The 19,831-nt window shown below is 39.0% G+C and overlaps 1 protein-coding gene across 15 annotated transcripts in view; it reads right to left on the bottom strand.

Moving 5' to 3' along the window:
* NAV3 (neuron navigator 3) overlaps positions 1-19,831 on the bottom strand; it is an 892,975-nt gene that overhangs the window by 156,772 nt on the left and 716,372 nt on the right. For all 15 annotated transcript variants that reach the window (XM_060412470.1, XM_060412471.1, XM_004006210.5 and 12 more), the window contains 2 exons: positions 14,066-14,174; positions 13,018-13,401 (listed from right to left, as the gene is read on the bottom strand). In XM_060412470.1, coding sequence (XP_060268453.1) covers positions 13,018-13,401; positions 14,066-14,174 — 493 coding nt within the window. The remainder of the gene's footprint in view (positions 1-13,017; positions 13,402-14,065; positions 14,175-19,831) is intronic.

Raw genomic sequence — 19,831 nt, 5'->3', positions numbered from 1 at the left:
TATTTGATAAATAAAATGTACACCACTATTATAAAATAACTAAGATGTATTAAACATTTAAGACATCACCAGGAACTGTTCTAAATGGTTTACTTGCAATAACATTATTATCCCCATGTCAGGAGTGTTGAGAATCAATCTGGAAAGTCAGCTTCAAAAACCATCATCGTAACCACCATGCATAGCTGTCTGAACCGAAGGACCACACTGCCACTTCCGGTCTATAAGAACTGCTTCTTTGCCATCACAGGACCGCCGTCATCAATAGGGCTGGTAGACCGTCATAGTCATGTTGCTTCCTTGGCAACTGGGGTTAGAACAGGTATTAATCTCCTGCCCCAGGTGGGGCTAATCAAATGTTTCTTTCTTGAAAAATGGGACTAAGACAGCTGATCAGTCTTTCTATGTGAAAAGTTTACGATAATGAAAACCCAGGAGACGTGGATATTTATCTTCACCAAATGCAAAGAGGCACAGAGAAAACTGATCAGCAGAATGGAAAGAATGACCCGGGGGCACAAAAAGCACATGTTGGTCATGTGGCTTCAGCTTCACAACTTCTTGGGTTCCAAGAGATATCCCTGCTTCCTCATAATCAGATCCTCAATTTGCTTAAACAAATTTGAGTTGATTCCACTAGTTAGAACAAAAAATTAATCATGATCATATTAAAGATTGCTCAAAGAGTTAAAACTAGGATTATGAAATTTGCTAATTGCTCATATGATTGCTCATATGTCCATTTTAGTTCAAAGATCATAAACAAATTTCTTAAATTATATCTCAATTTCTGCCTATGAAAATGGGAAGAATAAAATTTACTGAAGATAGATTTTATATAATTGAAGGAAAAATACGTAAAGCTCTTAAAATGAGAATCCTATAATAGCAACTTGTTATTCACAAAGTTTCTCCCACATGTGAAAAAGGAAATATATAAATTTTATATACAAACAAGTCATAGTGTATTATCCTTGTAAGGTACTCTACGTGGTTAATTTTCTTGATAACCAAATAATTTAATCCCATCAAAGTTAAAACAATGAAAAAGAGTATTCTGGTTCCAAAATGTGCTGAAAACTGACACTTTTAAACAGGGAATGTTTCAGACATGACAACTTATTTTGACAACTAATTCATGATTATGAGCATTAATTTCCTGTATCATAACAATGATACTAAATGAGACAAAGAGTACAGGATATTTGTCCTTTGTGCTTTTAAATTTTTCAGTTGCCATATTGGGGCTGTCGATGTTTTATTGTTTATTCTTACTTCCACATCATTCTCAACCAATTATATTGTTAATTGCTTTTTTTTAAAGGTGAAATATATGGAATTTCGGATAAAGTAAAAGTGTTTAGAAATAAACAGCTTTCTCATTCACTCTCCCTTTGAAATTGTCTTAAATGTTTGAGAATGGTATAAAATTTCTCTAAGGACAACTGAGTTACTTATTAAAAAAAAATCAACATCATTGATCCTAAAGTTAACTTCAAGAGGAAGAAATAACAATGTCTATGTCTTAAGTTTTACAACTCATTGGTCTCTCTTATTCATTGGTAAATATCTAAAAGTGTTCAGCCAAGTGTTTTGTGTATAGTTTGGGGTCAATAAATATATATTGTTTGTTCAGCTGAATTTGAAAGGCTTCCATACTGTAGGGAGAAACCGTGGCAGCAGATCTCAGCCCTTTATCCACAATGACAATGCATGTAAACCAGAAATGAGATGGATAATCACTTCTATTAGAAACATAACCTTTCAATTATTCAATGTTTACAGAAGAGTAAGTTCTATAGACAAAGGTTAAATGCTTTGAAAATTCAATTTCAAAAGAAAAAAATGCTTGAAAATTTCAATGAATTAAGAAAAAAAAAAAAGCATTGTTTTAAAGAAGCATTTCAAAGGATACTCATTTTGCATCGACCCTTGGATTTTCCAGGTAATATTAAATAGGTTTACATCAGGTATTAATTGTACCAAAAAAGTCATTCATGTCTAATTCCTCTGTTTACAGACACTGTTACACTGGAATGCCAGCAGGGCATTTTCATAGTTGAACCATGAACCATGAGTCTGCTATTTGAGAAATTATATATAGGGTACAGGTAAAGCAAATTTTTGATTAAAATTTTTTTCTTGAAAATTCTTCCTTTTTTTCAGTCTTTCTAAAGGATTAAAAAAAATTTTTTTAATGAATTTCATAGTTCCTCTAGAAAAATTTGCTACAATCTGGGAACCATAAATGTTAGGAAATCATTTTGAAAGAAAATGTAAAATTTTTAAAAAGATCTCTTTGTAATGTTATATGTAAACTTCTCAACCATAAGCTGAGTTTAACAGGTAATAGTCATAAGGGAGACTGGTATAAACAAGAAGTAGCAAAGGAAATTTGTGGAGGTTACTGACAAAAAGAAAAATCTTTAAAAATATTAAAGTCTTAAGACAACTTTAGCCATGTTGAAATTCTGTAAGCTCTAAGATGGTTCACATAAAAACCCAATGGTCTCCAAAAGCATTTCTAAGTCTTCCTCCATCCCACTGCTATCTCTTTTCTTCCTTCTGTTGAAGAAAAACTTTGCTTATTTTGGCATATTTTCCTTAGGTGTGTGTTTTCCTAATTAATATTTCCAGGCCATACTGCTCCACCCTGCACTAGAATGAGACATCAAACTGCTCCCTGTGCACAGATAACTTGTATTTCTCATTAGCACCTCACATCTAGCATAAACTGGCCATATATTACCTGCACCACAAAGATTAAGCTCTTTCTGGGTATGCTAATATAGTTACAGGAAAAACACTCCATTCACCTAGCCAACAATCTAGATAGATGATTTTTACTTGTCACTCAGCACCCTCAACTATTATAGGATAGTTTACTCAGACCTGTGAATCAGCATCACTATGTTTTAATTATGTCTAGAAATCACTAAAATAGGAAGAAGTATTCAAATCTTATTTTTGTATGTGATTCAATCTCATTTTCTCAGTCAATGTAAATATGTACAACTTTATCTTCACAGCAAATCCATAATTTTAAGCATCATAGTTAAATATATCATATTTTTGCAAGAGTATAAAAGTACACATTAAATAATAAGTAAAAAATAATATCAATTTTCATGTACCCATAACCTACATTCAGAAAGAGAATATTTCCAGTCTTCAGTGACCATACAGGCTTTTTCTAACCTTACATTTCCAAGCCTCGCTTCCAGGGATATCTACTGTCCTGTTTTGTATTAAGCATTCCTTTACTTATCTTTATGATTTTACCACATGGACATATATTCCTAGAAATACATTGCTTAGCATCTCATGAATTTGGACTTTATATAAATTGAACCATATGATATATATTCTTCTGTGACTTATTTCCTTCATTCAAAATTAAATTTTTGCAAATCATCTACCTTGATGTATATCATTGTGTTTTGCGAGTTAGAGCTGGGTAGCTTCACTTTACATAAGCACTATAGGGCTTCCCAGGTAGCGCAGTGATTAAGGAGTCCACCTGCAGTGCAGGAGACTCGGGAGACATGGGTTCAATCCCTGGGTTGAGAAGATCCCCTAGGGTAGGAAATCACAGCTTACTCCAGTATTATTGCCTGAAAAATTCCATGGACAAAGGAACTCGGCAGGTGGCAGTCCATGGGGTCACAAAGAGCCAGACACAACTGAGCACACACACTCGGTTTACTTATTGTTTTGACTACTGCAGACTTTCGAGCTGTTTTTAGGGTTTCTGATGGTACAAAAAACTCTACCGTGAACATTTATATAAACAGAATTCCTTGTGCTCACAAGCAAGTGTTCGTCTAAAGTCTATATCTAGAAAGGAAATCATTGGGTCATAAGAGACCCATATACATATTCAAACCTTACTAGTCAGTGCCCAAGAGTTTTGAAAATATTTTCAGAATAAACTTCTTATGAATAAGAAGTTGCTTACAAAGTAAACTTGCTTATGAATAAGAATTTGCATGTTAGCTTTAATTTATAAATTCCAAATTATCAAGCAGGCTTATCATATTTTTGCTTTGTTAAAGGCCATTTATGTTTTGCCTGTGAAATGTCTGTTCATGATTTTTGCTCATTTTTCTATTGGAGTCTATGGTTTTTTTCTCATCGATATTCATCCTTTATTAGCTGCACGTGCTGCATGTGTTTGTGGTTTTTGTGGGGTTTTTATTTTGACATTTTTGTCTTGCTTATTTTTAAGTGAAATCAATTATTTGGAATAAAAAGAAACTTGATCTGATACCGTTCTAACTTCACACAGTAACTGCCCCTATTATTTTTGTGAAGTGTTTTAAAATGTGATAATTAGCTTTTTGAGAATTCTAGACTCTGTCCTCGCCCCTCATTTTGATCTGGACCTTCTCCATCATCACTTTATTGCCACATCCCGTTCAGTTTGCTTCTCCTTCTGGAAGTTTCCCCTCAGAGTGGGGCTCTGTCTGGGAAGGAAGCTGTGGCTGGAGAGTTTAATGAACTCATGGGAACAAGAAAGCTCCCTTCCCTCCAGATATGCCCTTTCCCTGACTCTCCCTGCCTGGTCATAACCCTCCCAGCTCCAGTTGATGCCTATAGACAGGGCCTGTGTGTATTCTTGTCGGCGTCTCTTGGCTCTTATGGGGTTCTTCTGTTCTCAGTGTGATCAGATGTCCCACTACTACCCTCTGTTTCTTTGTACATGGATGATGGTATCAGTGGTAAAGAATCTTGCCTGCCAGTGCAGGAGACACAGGAGATGTGGGTTCAATCCCTGAGTCGGTAAGATCCCCTAGAGTAAGAAATGACTACCTGCTCCAGTGTTCTTCCCTGGAAGATTCCATGGACAGAGAAGCCTGGTGGGCTACAGTCCTCAGGGCAGCAAAAAGTTGGACTCAACTGAGCACTCTTGGAAGATAGTACCATTCTGATTCTTTGGCTCTTGACTAACTGTCCCTCATTAATTATACCTGGGGTTTGAAATGATACCTTGTATCAGCTTTTTTAAGTAAACAATGATCATTTTTTTATGGCTTAGCTATCTACTTGTTTTGTCTGTTTTTTTTTTTTTTTGTGGAGATTTGGAAAGATTCAAAACCCATTCAAAACCAGTCTTCCTAGAACTGTTTTTACACTCAATATTTCATATCAGAAACTTAACATAACAATTAGACATTTTTTATGACATGAAAACACAAGGCATCTAAAATTTGTGTTCATGTCTAACTTCCAAGGAACTCTAGTTTAGCATCTAGAACAGAGATTGTGAGCACAGACAATTTTAAGGATCGTCTCCTTGATCAAAGGTGCTAGCTAAGGAAAACTATAGTAACAATGAATGGTTGCTGTGAAGCTCTTTTATGTTTGTTTGTAAAAGAATAAACTTCTATGACAGAAATGTGGGCAAGGAGACATGTAGACAACAGGGTCAGTATGTCAAGATGATTAAGAGTGCAGACTGGAGGCAAATGGTTTTCAAGTTCAAATTCAGCAATGCATGCATCAAGTAAGTTTGTATTATTTTGGAATGTCAATGAGTTAACTTTCTGAGTTCTACCTAAAGCTACTTAATCTATCCATGCCTAAGAGGTTTCATCTGTAAAAGGGAGACAGTAATAATGTGCGTACCTCTTACCGTTATGGTGAGATATAAATTAGTTAATGAGTTAGGAAGCACTGCTGTTAATAAAGCTAGTGGATCTGATGGAATTCCAGTAGAACTATTCAAAACCCTTACGGATGATGCCATCAAGATGCTACACTCAATACGTCAGCAAATCTGGAAGATCCAGCATTGGCCACAAGACTGGAAAAGGTGAAACCTCATCCCAATTCCCAAGCAGGGTAGTGCTAAAGAATGTGCTAACCATCAGACAAGTGCACTCATCTCCCATGCTAGCAAGGTCATGTTTAAAATCTTGCATGCTAGGCCTCAGCATTATGTGAACCAAGAACTTCCAGATGTCCAAGCTGGGTTTAATAAAGGAAGAGGAAACAGAGATCAAATTGCCAACATCTGCTGGATCATAGAGAAAGGTAGGGAATTCCAGAAAAACATCAACCTCTGTTTCACAGACTATGTCAAAGCCATTGACTGTGTGGACCGTAATAAACTGTGAAAAAGCTCTTAAAGAGATGGACATATTGAATCATCTTACCTGTCTGATAAGAAATGTGTATGTGGGTCAAGAAGCAGCAGTTAGAACCCTGTATGGAACAACTGACTGGTTCAAGCTTGAGAAAGGAGTATGACAGGGCTGTCTGCAGTCACCCTGTTTATTTAGCCTATATGCTGAGCACATCATGAGAAATGCCGGGCTGGATAAGTTACAAGTTGGAATCAAGAAAGGTGGGAGAAACATCAACAACCTCAGATATGCGGGTAATACCACTCTAATGGAAGAAACTTAAGAGGATTTAAAGAGTCTCTTGAGGGTGAACGAGCAGAGTAAAAGATCAGGCTTAAAACTAAATATTAAATAAACTGAGCTCATGGCATTGAGCCCCATTCAGTTCACTTCAGTCATTCAGTTGTATCCAACTCTTTGTGACCCCTGAACCACAGCATGCCAGGCCTCCCTGTCCATCACCAACACCCGGAGTTCACTCAAACCCATGTCCATTGAGTTGGTGATGCCATCTAGCCATCTCATCCTCTGTCATCCCTTTCTCCTCCTGCCTTCAATCTTTCCCAGCATCAGGGTCTTTTCAAATGAGTCAGCTCTTTGCATCAGGTGGCCAAAGTATTGGAGTCTCAAGTTCAACATCAGTCCTTCCAATGAACACCCAGGACTGATCTCCTTTAGGATGGACGGGTTGGATCTCCTTGCAGTGCAAGGGTCCCATTACTTCATGGCAAATAGAAGGGGAAAAGGTGGAAGTAGTGACAGATTTCCTCTTGCGCTCTAAAATCACTGCGGAGGGTGGCTGCAGCCATGAAATCAGAATACAATTGCTTCTAGGAAGGAAAGCTACGACAAACCTAGACAGTGTCTTGAAAAGCAGATTCCTCTGCTGACAAAGGTCTATATAGTCAACGCTAGTCTTCCCAGTGGTCACGAATGGTTGTGAGAGCTGGACTGTAAAGAAGGCTGAGTGCAGCAGAACTGGCAGAACACCAAAGAATTGATGCCTTCGAACTGTGGTGCTGGCGAAGACTCCTGAAAGTCCCTTCAACAGCAAGGAGATCAAACCAGTCAATGTTAAGGGAGATCAACCCTTAAAATTCACTGGAAGGACTGATGCTGAAGCTGAAACTCCAGTATTTTGGTCATCTGATGGGAACAGCTGACACACTGGAAAAGTCCCTGACGCTGGGAAAGACTGAGGGCAGAAGGAGAAGAGGGCCTCAGAGGATGAGATGGCTGATGGCATCACCGATGCGATGCACATGAACTTGGGCAAACTTTGGGAGATGGTGAGGGACAGATAGGCCTGACATGCTGCAGTCCATGGGATCACAGAGTTGGACATGATCGGGTGACTGAACAACATCAAAATGAGTTAATATATGTAAAATGCATAGAGCATTACCTAGCACAATATAAATGCTATGTATATGCTGACCAGCATTACCACTATTTGTCCATTAGACTTTCTACATTCACTAAAAAGTAATAATTCTCATATCTTGAATATGAAGTGAAGTGTTATGATTAGGAATAAGTAGTTTACCATGTACATCCTTTTAACCCAACTCAGGTAACCCTATCTTTTCCAATGTTATGCAGGCTTCTGCTACTGCTGCTGCTAAGTCGCTTCAGTCATGTCCGACTCTGTGTGACCCCATAAACGGCAGCCCACTAGGCTCCTCTGGGATTCTCCAGGCAAGAATACTGGAGTGGGGTGCCATTGCCTTCTCCAATGCATGAAAGTGAAAAGCGAAAATGAAGTCGCTCAGTCATGCCAACTCTTAGCGACCCCATGGACTGCAGCCTACCAGGCTCCTCCATCCATGGGACTTTCCGGGCAAGAGGACTGGAGTGGGGTACCATTGCCTTCTCCGATGCAGGCTCCAGTCACTCACAAAGTTTACTACAGGAGGAATGAGGGAGGGTCAAAGGAGGAAATGGCAACCCCTCCAGTGTTCTTGCCTGAGAAATCCCGTGGAGAGAGGAGCCTGGTGGGCTACAGCCCGTGGGGTCACGAAGAGTCGGACATGACTGAGAACTCAGGCCTGCACGCAGGGGAAAAGCAGGATTAGAGTATACACCTCTCTTTTAAAAATGTCATTCTCCAGAATTAAATTACTTTGTGTTTGGGCCATTTAAAGTAGAATTTTAGGTTATATTCTTGGCCCAACTATTTATCACTGTGACACCTAGAGATAACTCCAGTTTCCACCCAGTTAAAATATGCAATTTCCCCTCCAATTTTCTAGAGTATTCCTTTTTTTTTTTTCCTACATGGAGACTTTTTCAAAGATATTCATTATAAGTAAGAGGCCTTCCTCTGACTAATTCCTAATTACTGGAAGATTCACATCCCCAAGTGTTTAAAGTAATTTTGAGAAGAGAAAAAAGAGATAAGCCTTTGCATGCTTCAAGAATTTTGAATTCTCAGAATGCCGATTACCTAATTTTCTCAGTTTTACCTGAAGTACATAAAAAAAAAGGAAAGTCCATTTCCATTAACTTCATGACATACCTTGCAGTTACATGAAGAAAAAATCCTAAGTTAAACATCTTCATTCACTGCTATGCCTTTTGAGCCTTTTTTTGTCCATTTAATCACTAAAGCATACTTCTAAAAATTGGGAACAGACTGTTAACTTTGTGATTCAGTGTTTTTTCATGAACTGTAGCACAGACATCTCTATGCCCTTTATCTTAAGGAAAATATCAGATTAATATTCCCCTGAGCTTGTCTTCCTATCTCTTAGTTTCAGGCTGACACACTGGACCACATGCTTCCGATGTCGATGGGCACAGCACATTCAGAGCTGAGCGGTGAGGGCACACAGCACATCCTGGGCGTCCCCACACTCCCAGCCAGTGCTGAACCGGAGCCTTCGGCCCTGTCTCTGCCACACTCGCCACCCTCCACTTGAGGTCAGGACTCTGAGCCACGCGCCACTTTCCCATGTCTGCACCCCACCACGGGAAAGAGGCCAAGCACATCAACATCATCAGAGGGAGCTTTCAAACAAGCTTTGGGGTGTTTTTACTTAGTTTTGTTTTTTTTCCTTCATCTTTTACTTTAGTCACTGAATATGGGTGACTTGGGTGGTCAACACAACACACGCAGACCACGAATACGTACTTATACAGACTCACTGTGGGACTGTTCAAGACCTCCTTTGAAAGACCAATAGCGAACAAAACCGGAGAACAGAAATGAGAAACAGGTTTCCAGTGAGTCAGGAAACAAGCAAGAAGGAAAAGGGATATAACGGTATTTTTAAAATTTCTCATTAGAGAGTTGTGCAGAGACTAGTCAGCTCTTATCCAACCAGCTTCCTCTTCCTTCTGGGCACACAGCTGAACAATGGTCCCTGGCTGCACTGACTATTAGATGCAGCCACCTCAGTTCTGCATGAGGGAATGTGCACAGAAGTCATACCCCCACTTCCAGGCCTCGTGCATCCGAAATATTCTTACACCTCGGTTCTCTATCTGTCATCTGCTTAATGAAATCAACCCCCAGGGTGACTCTGGCTGTCTGCCTGGGTAATAGCCATGTTATCTATCATCCTAGTCTCTGAAAGACTGTGTCTTATATACACATTTCCTGACTGTTGACTAGACATGCACACTAGACATGTGAAGGAGAAATTAACTTCTTTGTGTTAAGTTGCTGAGATGTTGAAATTTCTCTGCTACAGAAGTTAGTTACCTAATATAGCTCCTGAGTATGGGTATGCTGGTAAAATATATTACTAGAAGCAGAACTCAGTTTTTTAAAAAATATGCCTTCAAAACCCACTTATTTAAGAATGTATAAAAATGGGCCAAAGAACTAAATAGACATTTCTCCAAAGAAGACATACGGATGGCTAACAAACACATGAAAAGATGCTCAACATCACTCATTATTAGAGAAATGCAAATCAAAACCACAATGAGGTACCACTTCACACCAGTCAGAATGGCTGCGATCCAAAAATCTGCAAGCAATAAATGCTGGAGAGGGTGTGGAGAAAGGGAACCCTCCTACACTGTTGGTGGGAATGCAAACTAGTACAGCCACTATGGAGAACAGTGTGGAGATTCCTTTAAAAATTGCAAATAGAACTACCTTATGACCCAACAATCCCACTGCTGGGCATACACACCGAGGAAACCAGAATGGAAAGAGACACATGTACCCCAATGTTCATCGCAGCACTGTTTATAATAGCCAGGACATGGAAACAACCTAGATGTCCATCAGCAGATGAATGGATAAGAAAGCTGTGGTACATATACACAATGGAGTATTACTCAGCCGTCAAAAAGAATTCATTTGAATCAGTTCTGATGAGATGGATGAAACTGGAGCCGATTATATGGAGTGAAGTAAGCCAGAAAGAAAAACACCAATACAGTATACTAACACATATATATGGAATTTAGGAAGATGGCAATGACGACCCTGTATGCAAGACAGGGAAAGAGACACAGATGTGTATAATGGACTTTTGGACTCAGAGGGAGAGGGAGAGGGTGGGATGATTTCGGAGAATGGCATTCTAACATGTATACTATCATGTAAGAATTAAATCACCAGTCTATGTCTGACGCAGGATACAGCATGCTTGGGGCTGGTGCATGGGGATGACCCAGAGAGATGTTATGGGGAGGGTGGTGGGAGGGGGGTTCATGTTTGGGAACGCATGTAAGAATTAAAGATTTTAAAATTTTAAAAATAAAAAACTAAAAAAAATAAAAAAATTAAAGAAAAATAAAAAAGTTAAAAAAAAGAATGTATATACACACACTTACATATACATGTACATATATTACTATTCATTTACTGAATAAATGAACACATAAAAATATAAAAAAACTAACATGTGAATAACACATGGGCTGGTACTGTGTCTGTATGTTCAACACTGAACACACAGCACTGAGAATGTTGCTTTACATATAGGAAGAACTCAACAAATTTTTCTAATAGGTACATACATAATTCATCTCATGATCTCTCTTCTCTATTATTTTCCCAGGATGCTTTCTTCATACCTCTTACAATTTCAACTATCTCCTATATGAGATCATGCCCTATGATTATTAGGTTATTAATCATCAGGTTAATAATTTTACTGATAAAAATCTAATTGTGATGACAATGATAATTTACTGAACACTTACATTGTGAAAGACTTTGTGTTAAGGACAATTTGTGGGTTTTTCTTCATTCCTAACAGTTTAATGAAGATTCTGAAATTTTGTCTTTCTTACAGAGAGGAATTTGGATAAATTAAGCTCTCAAGGAGATCACAGACAGCACATGTTAGAAGGAGATTTAATTTAGACACTATGACTCGAGTGGCAACTCAACTACCTCCCACCCTAATTAACAATAACCTGTCTCCCTAATTCTAGCTCCTTAGAAGCTCAAAGAAGGTGGCCACCAGGAGTGCACTGGTGGGTATCAGGATATCAAAGCAGAGCTATGAGTCTGATCAAAAGCTCTTTTGTACTTTTTAAGGTCTTGTCCCCATTCAAACAAGTTTTTCATGAATGAAGTCAGGAAAGGTTACTTGTATAAAGAATGTCTTCTGAGACTAGTCCTCTCTGAAGCAAAAGGACAAAGAATAGGTCAAAACCCAGACTCACATGAAAAATATAGATAAAGTTAATTGGAAAGTTTTTCCCTGTATTTCATAGCCTGGGTTTTGAAGTCAGATGTATCTGAGTTCCAATGCCATTTTAGTCTCTCCTTAGCTTTAATACAGTTGGGGCCAACTGTGATCAGTTTCCTTACCTGTAAAACAGGTTTAAAAATACACACCTCATAAGGGTTGTTAGTGGAGGGTTGGTTAAATGACAACGTCCTTAAAGAACTTAACAAGAGTAAAGTAGGTAATAAGTTTTCCAAGTGGCAACTACAGTCATTAATATAAATAGTTTTAATAGACTATTATATTTCTGCCACTGGGGATCACCCTAAGATTAAACCAAATATTCCAAATTGCCAAAATACTTTTTGAGAGTTTTATACCACAATATTTTTTTTTCAGAATGTAATAGGAAACAGAAGGAAAACGGGCTAAGATGCCAACAAAAAAGAGAATAAACAGATGGAAACTTTCAAATGTAAAAGTTAGATCAGAGGTGCATAATTAAGAATGCTAGAAAATATGTGTTCTTCAGAGCAGTTACAGGCAGCTTTGACAAGCTCCCCAAAAATCAAGTAGTTCAGCAAAACTCCTCCTGTCTCCTTCCCATGTCCTTCACTACAAAATCTGTGATTTAAGAGGCATGTGAAAATCACTCTGAAAAACATTCAGCACATGTGTTTCTCTGAATTAACAATCAGTTCAGTTCAGCTGCTCAGTCGTGTTCTACTCTTTACGACCCCATGAATTGCAGCACACCAGGCATCCCTGTCCATCACCAACTCCCGGAGTTCACCCAAACTCATGTAAAGTTAATGGATTATAATGAAAAGATTTTAGAGACAATTTGGATATCTTACTGTTCATGAGTGATCAGAAAAGAAGGCTGAAATACCCCCAAATAACCTTTGATTTCTCACATTTTCTAACAACTTTATTAACTAACCTTATATACTCCCTTCCTGAAGGCTTACTGGGTGGATCAGTGGTAGAGAATCTGCCTGCCAATGCAGGAGACACAGTTTCAGTCCCTGGGTTAGAAAGATCCTCTGGAGAAGGGAATGTCAACCCACTCCAGTATTCTTGCCTGGGAAATCTCATGGACAGAGGAGCCTGGTGAGTTACAGTCCATGGAGTCGCAAGAGTCAGATAGGACTTAGCGACTATACAACAACAAATTCCCTCCCCATAGCTAATGCATCTCGGCAGACTACCCTCTTTACACAATTCTGCTGGAGCCCAGGGCCACTTACCCACTGTTGATGTCATCAGTTCTGAGACTTTTCCCGAGGATATCGCCATCGCTCATATATCCACCAACGTCGACTTCAGCAGACATGTCCAGGTCACTGCTTGCTTTCTCACTCATGTCAATCTGTGACATGTTTCCCAGTCGAGAGACAGCAGCTCGACGGAGAGGCGTAGTGTACATGAACCTTGAGGGGTCTGTGTGGATGAGTCTCCCAGCACCGCTGCGAGGGTAGCCGGCACCCAGGGACGGAGCATCTCCAGCTTGAAGTCGAGGGCACGCCTGGCCCAACCTCCAGGTCATGGGGGTGGGTCGACCTGTCAAGTTGGGTATGGTCCTGCCGTTCACTTCCGTTGTTACAGTGCTGTCAAATGTTGTCTCCAGGGTACTGTCAAATAAAATAGAGAAATCACTAGACACTGCCTCACCTGGGGCCACGGACCCAGAGCGCATGAGCACGGGAAGGCTTATAGTTGAGAGTCATTTCTTGGAGCGATGTCCACTTTCATGGAAGTCAAATTATACATTCATTTTGAGATTTCTAAACACCTCTGTAGGTATCAAAATGTAGGAAGGGACATTCACCACAGCTTTTTCTTTTGTGCTTTCCAAGAAAGGCCATCATTACATTTTAGGTAAAACAATATTTCATATTCTCAACTAACCCTTAATTTAACTCACTGTAGCCTTCCTGGAACGTTTCTGGAAGTTAACGACAATTAGTTTGAAAGACTCTCTAACATCCCTCCTCAGATGCATTTTAATTACAACATCTGCCATTGTTATTTAAGGCAGGCCTGAAAATCCATTTAGCAGTGATGGTGGTAGTTCAGTAGCTAATTCAGTCTGAATGGGAAATTATATGAAGAGATGGTTAGGAGCAAAAAACATCACTGGATAGGTGCTGAGAAGTCACCAGTTGATTGTCACATAAAATTTAAGTGAGAAAAGAGTAAAGGGAAACTAAATCCCTTCTTTATCATTATAAGAAGTTAAACGCTTGCTGTAATTTTTTCTTTATTGGCCCCCAAACAGGCAGAACTGAAGAAGACCTGTGGCTTATCTGGGTCCCACGAAGACTAGACATCGTCTCTTCTAAATTCTGCCTCAAATCTGCTATGTTTTTAACTGTTCTCATTCTTCTTGTTTCAGGGTCTTCACCTAGAAAAGTAACACAATAATTTGTTATTCATGTCATTTATTGTGTATATGTATATATGAGTTCCTTTCATCAAAACTAAAATAATAGGTAGAAAATTCCAAATAACTATATCATCTAAAATTATAATTTTTGTTCTACAAACAAAATGGGAATAGAAACAAATATAATGGGAAAAGTAATAATTTCAAGTGGTGACAATGTAATAATATTTCTTAGGTCTATGAGTTTAATTGTTGCAAAATGAGAGTCAACAGTTCCATGTTTCTGAGCTTAATTTAAAATCTGCAGCTATTTGGATCCTAATCATTTCTATAATTGCCGGTTTCAGTGTGCTCAGAGTAGCTGAGATAACCTTATGTAGCAAGTATATGTTTGGATTTAGGAAAATAAGATGAAGGCCTTTTCTCATAGAAGCAATATCTTTTCAAGTCTTTCAACAGACTAATGAACAAAGATTCAGGACTGGATTTGTAATTATTCCTCCACTTTCTACAGGGAACCAGGTCTGCACATGTGACACCAAGAGTTCAAACAAAGTCCTAGGCATCGAATCCAGGAACAAGTCTACACATAAAAAAACCAGCTCTGCCAGGGTGACAAATGCTGGCCTTTTACAACCTCAACATATCATTCGGGGGCAGAGGGGGCATTAAGCCAGTTTGTTTATGGCCATGCAATAAAGTCCAGGCCAGTGACCATTTCAAGCTGGTGAATCTGGAAATAAGCCTGAAAAGGGAGGAGAGAAATCATAGTCTCCATTTTGTTCAGTTTAGCTCAGGAGTATGTCCAATGATCAGGAATTTTAAATAAAAAGAAAAAAGAATAAAAAAAAAAAGGTGAGAGGAAGGGGAATGAATGAATGAAGGAGACAGAAGGTATGGGGCGGAGAGGGAGGAAGAAGACGACAAAGGAGGGGATGGCGGCAAGGACATGCAAAAGGGAAGGAGGGAAAGGAAAAAGCAAGAAGGAAAAGTGAAGGTAGAAAACGGTATGTATTAAATTCCAGAATAAAGACTGTGACATAAACACGCCAAATATCTACAATCTGCTTTAAGAATATAGGTAGTCAACCTGTTTGCTTTTCTTCCACAATATTTATGCCATATTTTTTTAAAATACAGAAAAATTGTACCCATTGAACATCTATATAGCATTTAACATCTATAATAGAAACTTACTGTTGGTGGGGACTTCAGAGATTCTCTGCCCTTACCTCTCAGCCAATGAAGAAACAAATCTCTGACTCACTAGCCAGGTGGCCATATGTTTCTATCTGAAACCTCTAAGATTAGAAAGACTTCCTCTTCTACAGTAAGAGCTGATTCTTTCCAATATTAGACTAATTAGATCTAATTATAAAAACAACTCTGAGGATGAGTAATAATTTGTCTCCATTTAACATCCACCCAGGGATCCCAATAACTCTGAAACAACAGAACAACTTTACACTACTTTACCATGGTGCCCCTCAAAAAGCCAACTGATAATTCCCTGTCCAACCAAACATTACTACCTTGTTCTTTTTTCTTCATCCTGGGTGGTTGTCAAAGCAACCACCACTCTTCTGCCAGTCTGCAAATCTCCTTCTTTAATTTACCAACTATTTGAATTGCTGAAATACGATTAATAACTGTATTATTATTTTAAACTTAGAAAATATTGAAAAACCTCCCTAATTAACTATATGGAAGATGCATGCATGCGTACACACACACACACACACACACAGAGGAATGTTACTCAGTCATAAAAAGAATGAAATAATGCCATTTGCAGCAACATGCATGAACTTAGAAATTATCATACTATGTGAAGTAAATCATACAAGACGAATATCATATGATACCACTTACATGTGGAATCTAAAAGAAATGAAACAAATAACTTATTTACAAAACAGAAGCTGACAAGGAAAGCAAACTAATGGTTCAGTTCAGTTCAGTTCCTCAGTCGTGTCCAACTCTCTGCGACCACATGAATCGCAGCACGCCAGGCCTCCCTGTCCACCACCAACTCCCAGAGTTCACTCAGATTCACGTCCATCGAGTCAGTGATGCCATCCAGCCATCTCATCCTCGGTCGACCCCTTCTCCTCCTGCCCTCAATCCCTCCCAGCATCAAAGTCTTTTCCAATGAGTCAACTCTTCACATGAGGTGGCCAAAGTACTGGAGTTTCAGCTTTACCATCATTCCTTCCAAAGAAATCCCAGGGTTGATCTCCTTTAGAATGGACTGGTTGGATCTCCTTGCAGTCCAAGGGACTCTCAAGAGTCTTCTCCAACACCACAGTTCAAAAGCATCAATTCTTCCCTGCTCAGCCTTCTTCACAGTCCAACTCTTACATCCATACATGACCACAGGAAAAACCATAGCCTTGACTAGATGGACCTTAGTCAGCAAAGTAATGTCTCTGCTTTTGAATATGCTATCTAGGTTGATCATAACTTTTCTTCCAAGGAGTAAGCATCTTTTAATTTCATGGCTAAAGTCACCATCTGCAGTGATTTGGGGGCCCCCAAAATAAAGTCTGACACTATTTCCACTGTTTCCCCATCTATTTCCCATGAAGTGATGGGACCGGATGCCATGATCTTCGTTTTCTGAATGTTGAGCTTTAAGCCAACTTTTTCACTCTCCGCTTTCACTTTCATCAAGAGGCTTTTAGCTCCTCTTCACTTTCTGTCTTAAGGGTGGTGTCATCTGCATATCTGAGGTTATTGATATTTCTCCCGGCAATCTGGATTCCAGCTCGTGTTTCTTCCAGTCCAGCGTTTCTCATGATGTACTCTGCATAGAAGTTAAATAAGCAGGGTGACAATATACAGCCTTGATGTACTCCTTTTCCTATTTGGAACCAGTCTGTTCCATGTCCAGTTCTAACTGTTGCTTCCTGACTTGTATACAGATTTCTCAAGAGGCAGGTCGGTTGGTCTGGGATTCCCATCTCTCTCAGAATTTTCCACAGTTTATTGCGATCCACACAGTCAAAGGCTTTGGCATAGTCAATAAAGCAGAAATAGATGTTTCTCTGGTGCTCTCTTGCTTTTTCCATGATCCAGCAGATGTTGGCAATTTGCTCTCTGGTTCTGTGCCTTTTCTAAAACCAGCTTGAACATCAGGAAGTTCATGGTTCAGGTATTGCTGAAGCCTGGCTTGGAGAATTTTGAGCATTACTTTACTAGCATGTGAGATGGTTACCAAATGGAAAAGGCTGGAGGGGATAAATTAGGAATTTGGGAGTAACATATACTCACTACTATATATATAAATTAAACAAGGACCTACTGTATAGCACAGGGAACTTCACTCAATATTTAGTAATAACCTATATGAGAAAAGAATCTGAAAAAACTATGTGAGCATGCATACATTATATATATATATGTATATATAAAACACTGAATCACTTTATTGTACACCTGAAAAGAACACATTGTAAATCAACTCTACTTCAATTAAAACAGAAATAAAAAAGTCACCCATTGTATCCTCATGCACATGGCATAAACTTTTCCAATCCTAATCCATGTGATTTCTAACCTAGGAAATTAATATATGTTTAAATATCAGAACTGTATTTAACTTAGCCCTTAAGAATCTAATTATACCTTCTCCAGAAATTCTTCCTATTCTTCTCTTCATAAATACAACACAGCATATTAGAGAAATGGTTATAAAGAAGTCTATGTCTTATTTCCAAATAATCTGGCAGAACCCTGAAGGAAAAGGAAGGCTTTGTAAGAAAAATCTTAAAAGGTGACTATAGCCATGAAATTAAAAGACCCTTGCTCCTTGAAAGAAAAGTTATGACAAACCTAGACAGTGTATTAAAAAGCAGAGACATTACTTTTTGCCAAAAAAGGTCCATCTAGTCAAAGCTATGGTTTTTTCCAGTAATCATGTATGGATGTGAGAGTTGGACCATAAAGAAGGCTGAGCACCGAAGAACTGATGCTTTAGAACTGTGTTTTAGAAGAGTGTTGGAGAAGACTCTTGGGAGTCCCTTGGACTGCAAGGAGATCAAACCAGTCAATCCTAAAGGAAATAATCCTGACTATTCATTGGAAGGACTGATGCTAAAGTTCCAATACTTTGGCCACCTGATGAGAAGAGCCAACTCATTAGAAGAAACCCTGATGCTGGGAAAGACTGAAGGCAAAAGGAGAAGAGGGCGTCAGGGGATGAGATGGTTAAATAGCATCATGACTCAATGTACATGAGCTTGAGCAAACTTCGGGAGATAGTGGAGGACAGGGAAGCCTGGTGCACTGCAGACCATGGGGTCGCAAAGAGTCGGACATGACTGAGTGACTGAACAACAGAAAAAAATATCACTACAATCAAAGGAAAGGCAGAGGTAAAGAAGGGGTTTACTGAAAGTGGCAGAAAAAAAGTAATATGAAGGATGAGACCAAATTGAAGACATACTAAAGTTAATACTGATGTGGTGGTGTATCCAGCACGTCACACAGTAGAGAAGCCAGTGATTCTAAGTGATGCGGAGAGATGAAGAGTCTTAAAGAAGAAAGTGCTGAGATGACTTTTACTGGAGGGAGTAAAGAAAGAACAATATTGCCCTTGTACGAGTTTCCCAATATACACCTTTATACGTACCGTGTCACCATGCCCTTTCTCTCAGGGAGAACTTTCACATTGCAATCAAACTGCATTTCAATCACCTACCTGCCAATTTCTTAATATTAATAACACTGATATTTGAATTAATTTCAACATTTTTTACATAAACTTTAAGAACACTGTATTTTCAGACATTCCATTTTCATTCAGCATTTTTTTAAAGCATCTTTATCACATTTCAAGTCTCCTTCTTCCAATCCAACAGGCATCTTAAGTGCTTGGATTCTTCCCAGTGAATCCCCTGCTTGTTTACACAGCTTCCCTCATGTTTCGGAACCATCGCTTCTCTCCCTCCTCTGGTTTTCCTCCTCACGACATCCACTCACGACACTGCGCCACTCATAACCATCAGACAAACGGACATTTCCCTCCTAGCACGTACTGAGCAGAACATAGTCACTGCCTCATTCATGTCGGGGAAGATAATAACCAAATCAAAATTTATTGCAGTAAATGTCCTCAATGACCCACAAACGGCAAGATGAAGTTAAATGTACTTGGAGAAGGCAATGGCACCCCACTCTAGTGTTCTTGCCTGGAGAATCCCAGGGACGGGGGAGCCTGGTGGGCTGCCGTCTATGGGGTTGCACAGAGTCGGACACGACTGAGGTGATTTAGCAGCAAGCCCCCTAAGGATGGCACAGGCTTGAAACAGCCTGTAAATTTATATCCAAGTGATGTCTAGAGAAATGGTGGTAGGGAGAGAATGTCAACCTAAAAGGTCAAATATAAAAGTACAAATAATATGAAATATTTAGTAACAAAAGTTAGAAGAAAATGTATTTAGTGAGAAAGGTGTTTAGTCTCAAAAATGTACTCCGTTTCACTTTTATAACCTTAAATCTAGCCATTATTCCTGAAGGAAGCCTCCTAAGTGTCAGACAAAGTAGTAAAGGCTTATACGCACATTTTCCAGAAGGCCATATTCTGAAATTCACTTTGAGTTTTCAACATTAGTGCGAACTGTTTTCTCTTGGCTTGTAACATCTCTTCTCTGAGCAGGACACAGAATAACAGG

The sequence above is a fragment of the Ovis aries genome, chromosome 3 (genome assembly GCF_016772045.2).
Source record: "Ovis aries strain OAR_USU_Benz2616 breed Rambouillet chromosome 3, ARS-UI_Ramb_v3.0, whole genome shotgun sequence".
Taxonomy (NCBI): Eukaryota; Metazoa; Chordata; class Mammalia; order Artiodactyla; family Bovidae; genus Ovis; species Ovis aries.
The sequence above is the reverse complement of the archived record's forward strand: the minus strand, read 5'-3'. Positions and strand labels throughout refer to the sequence as shown.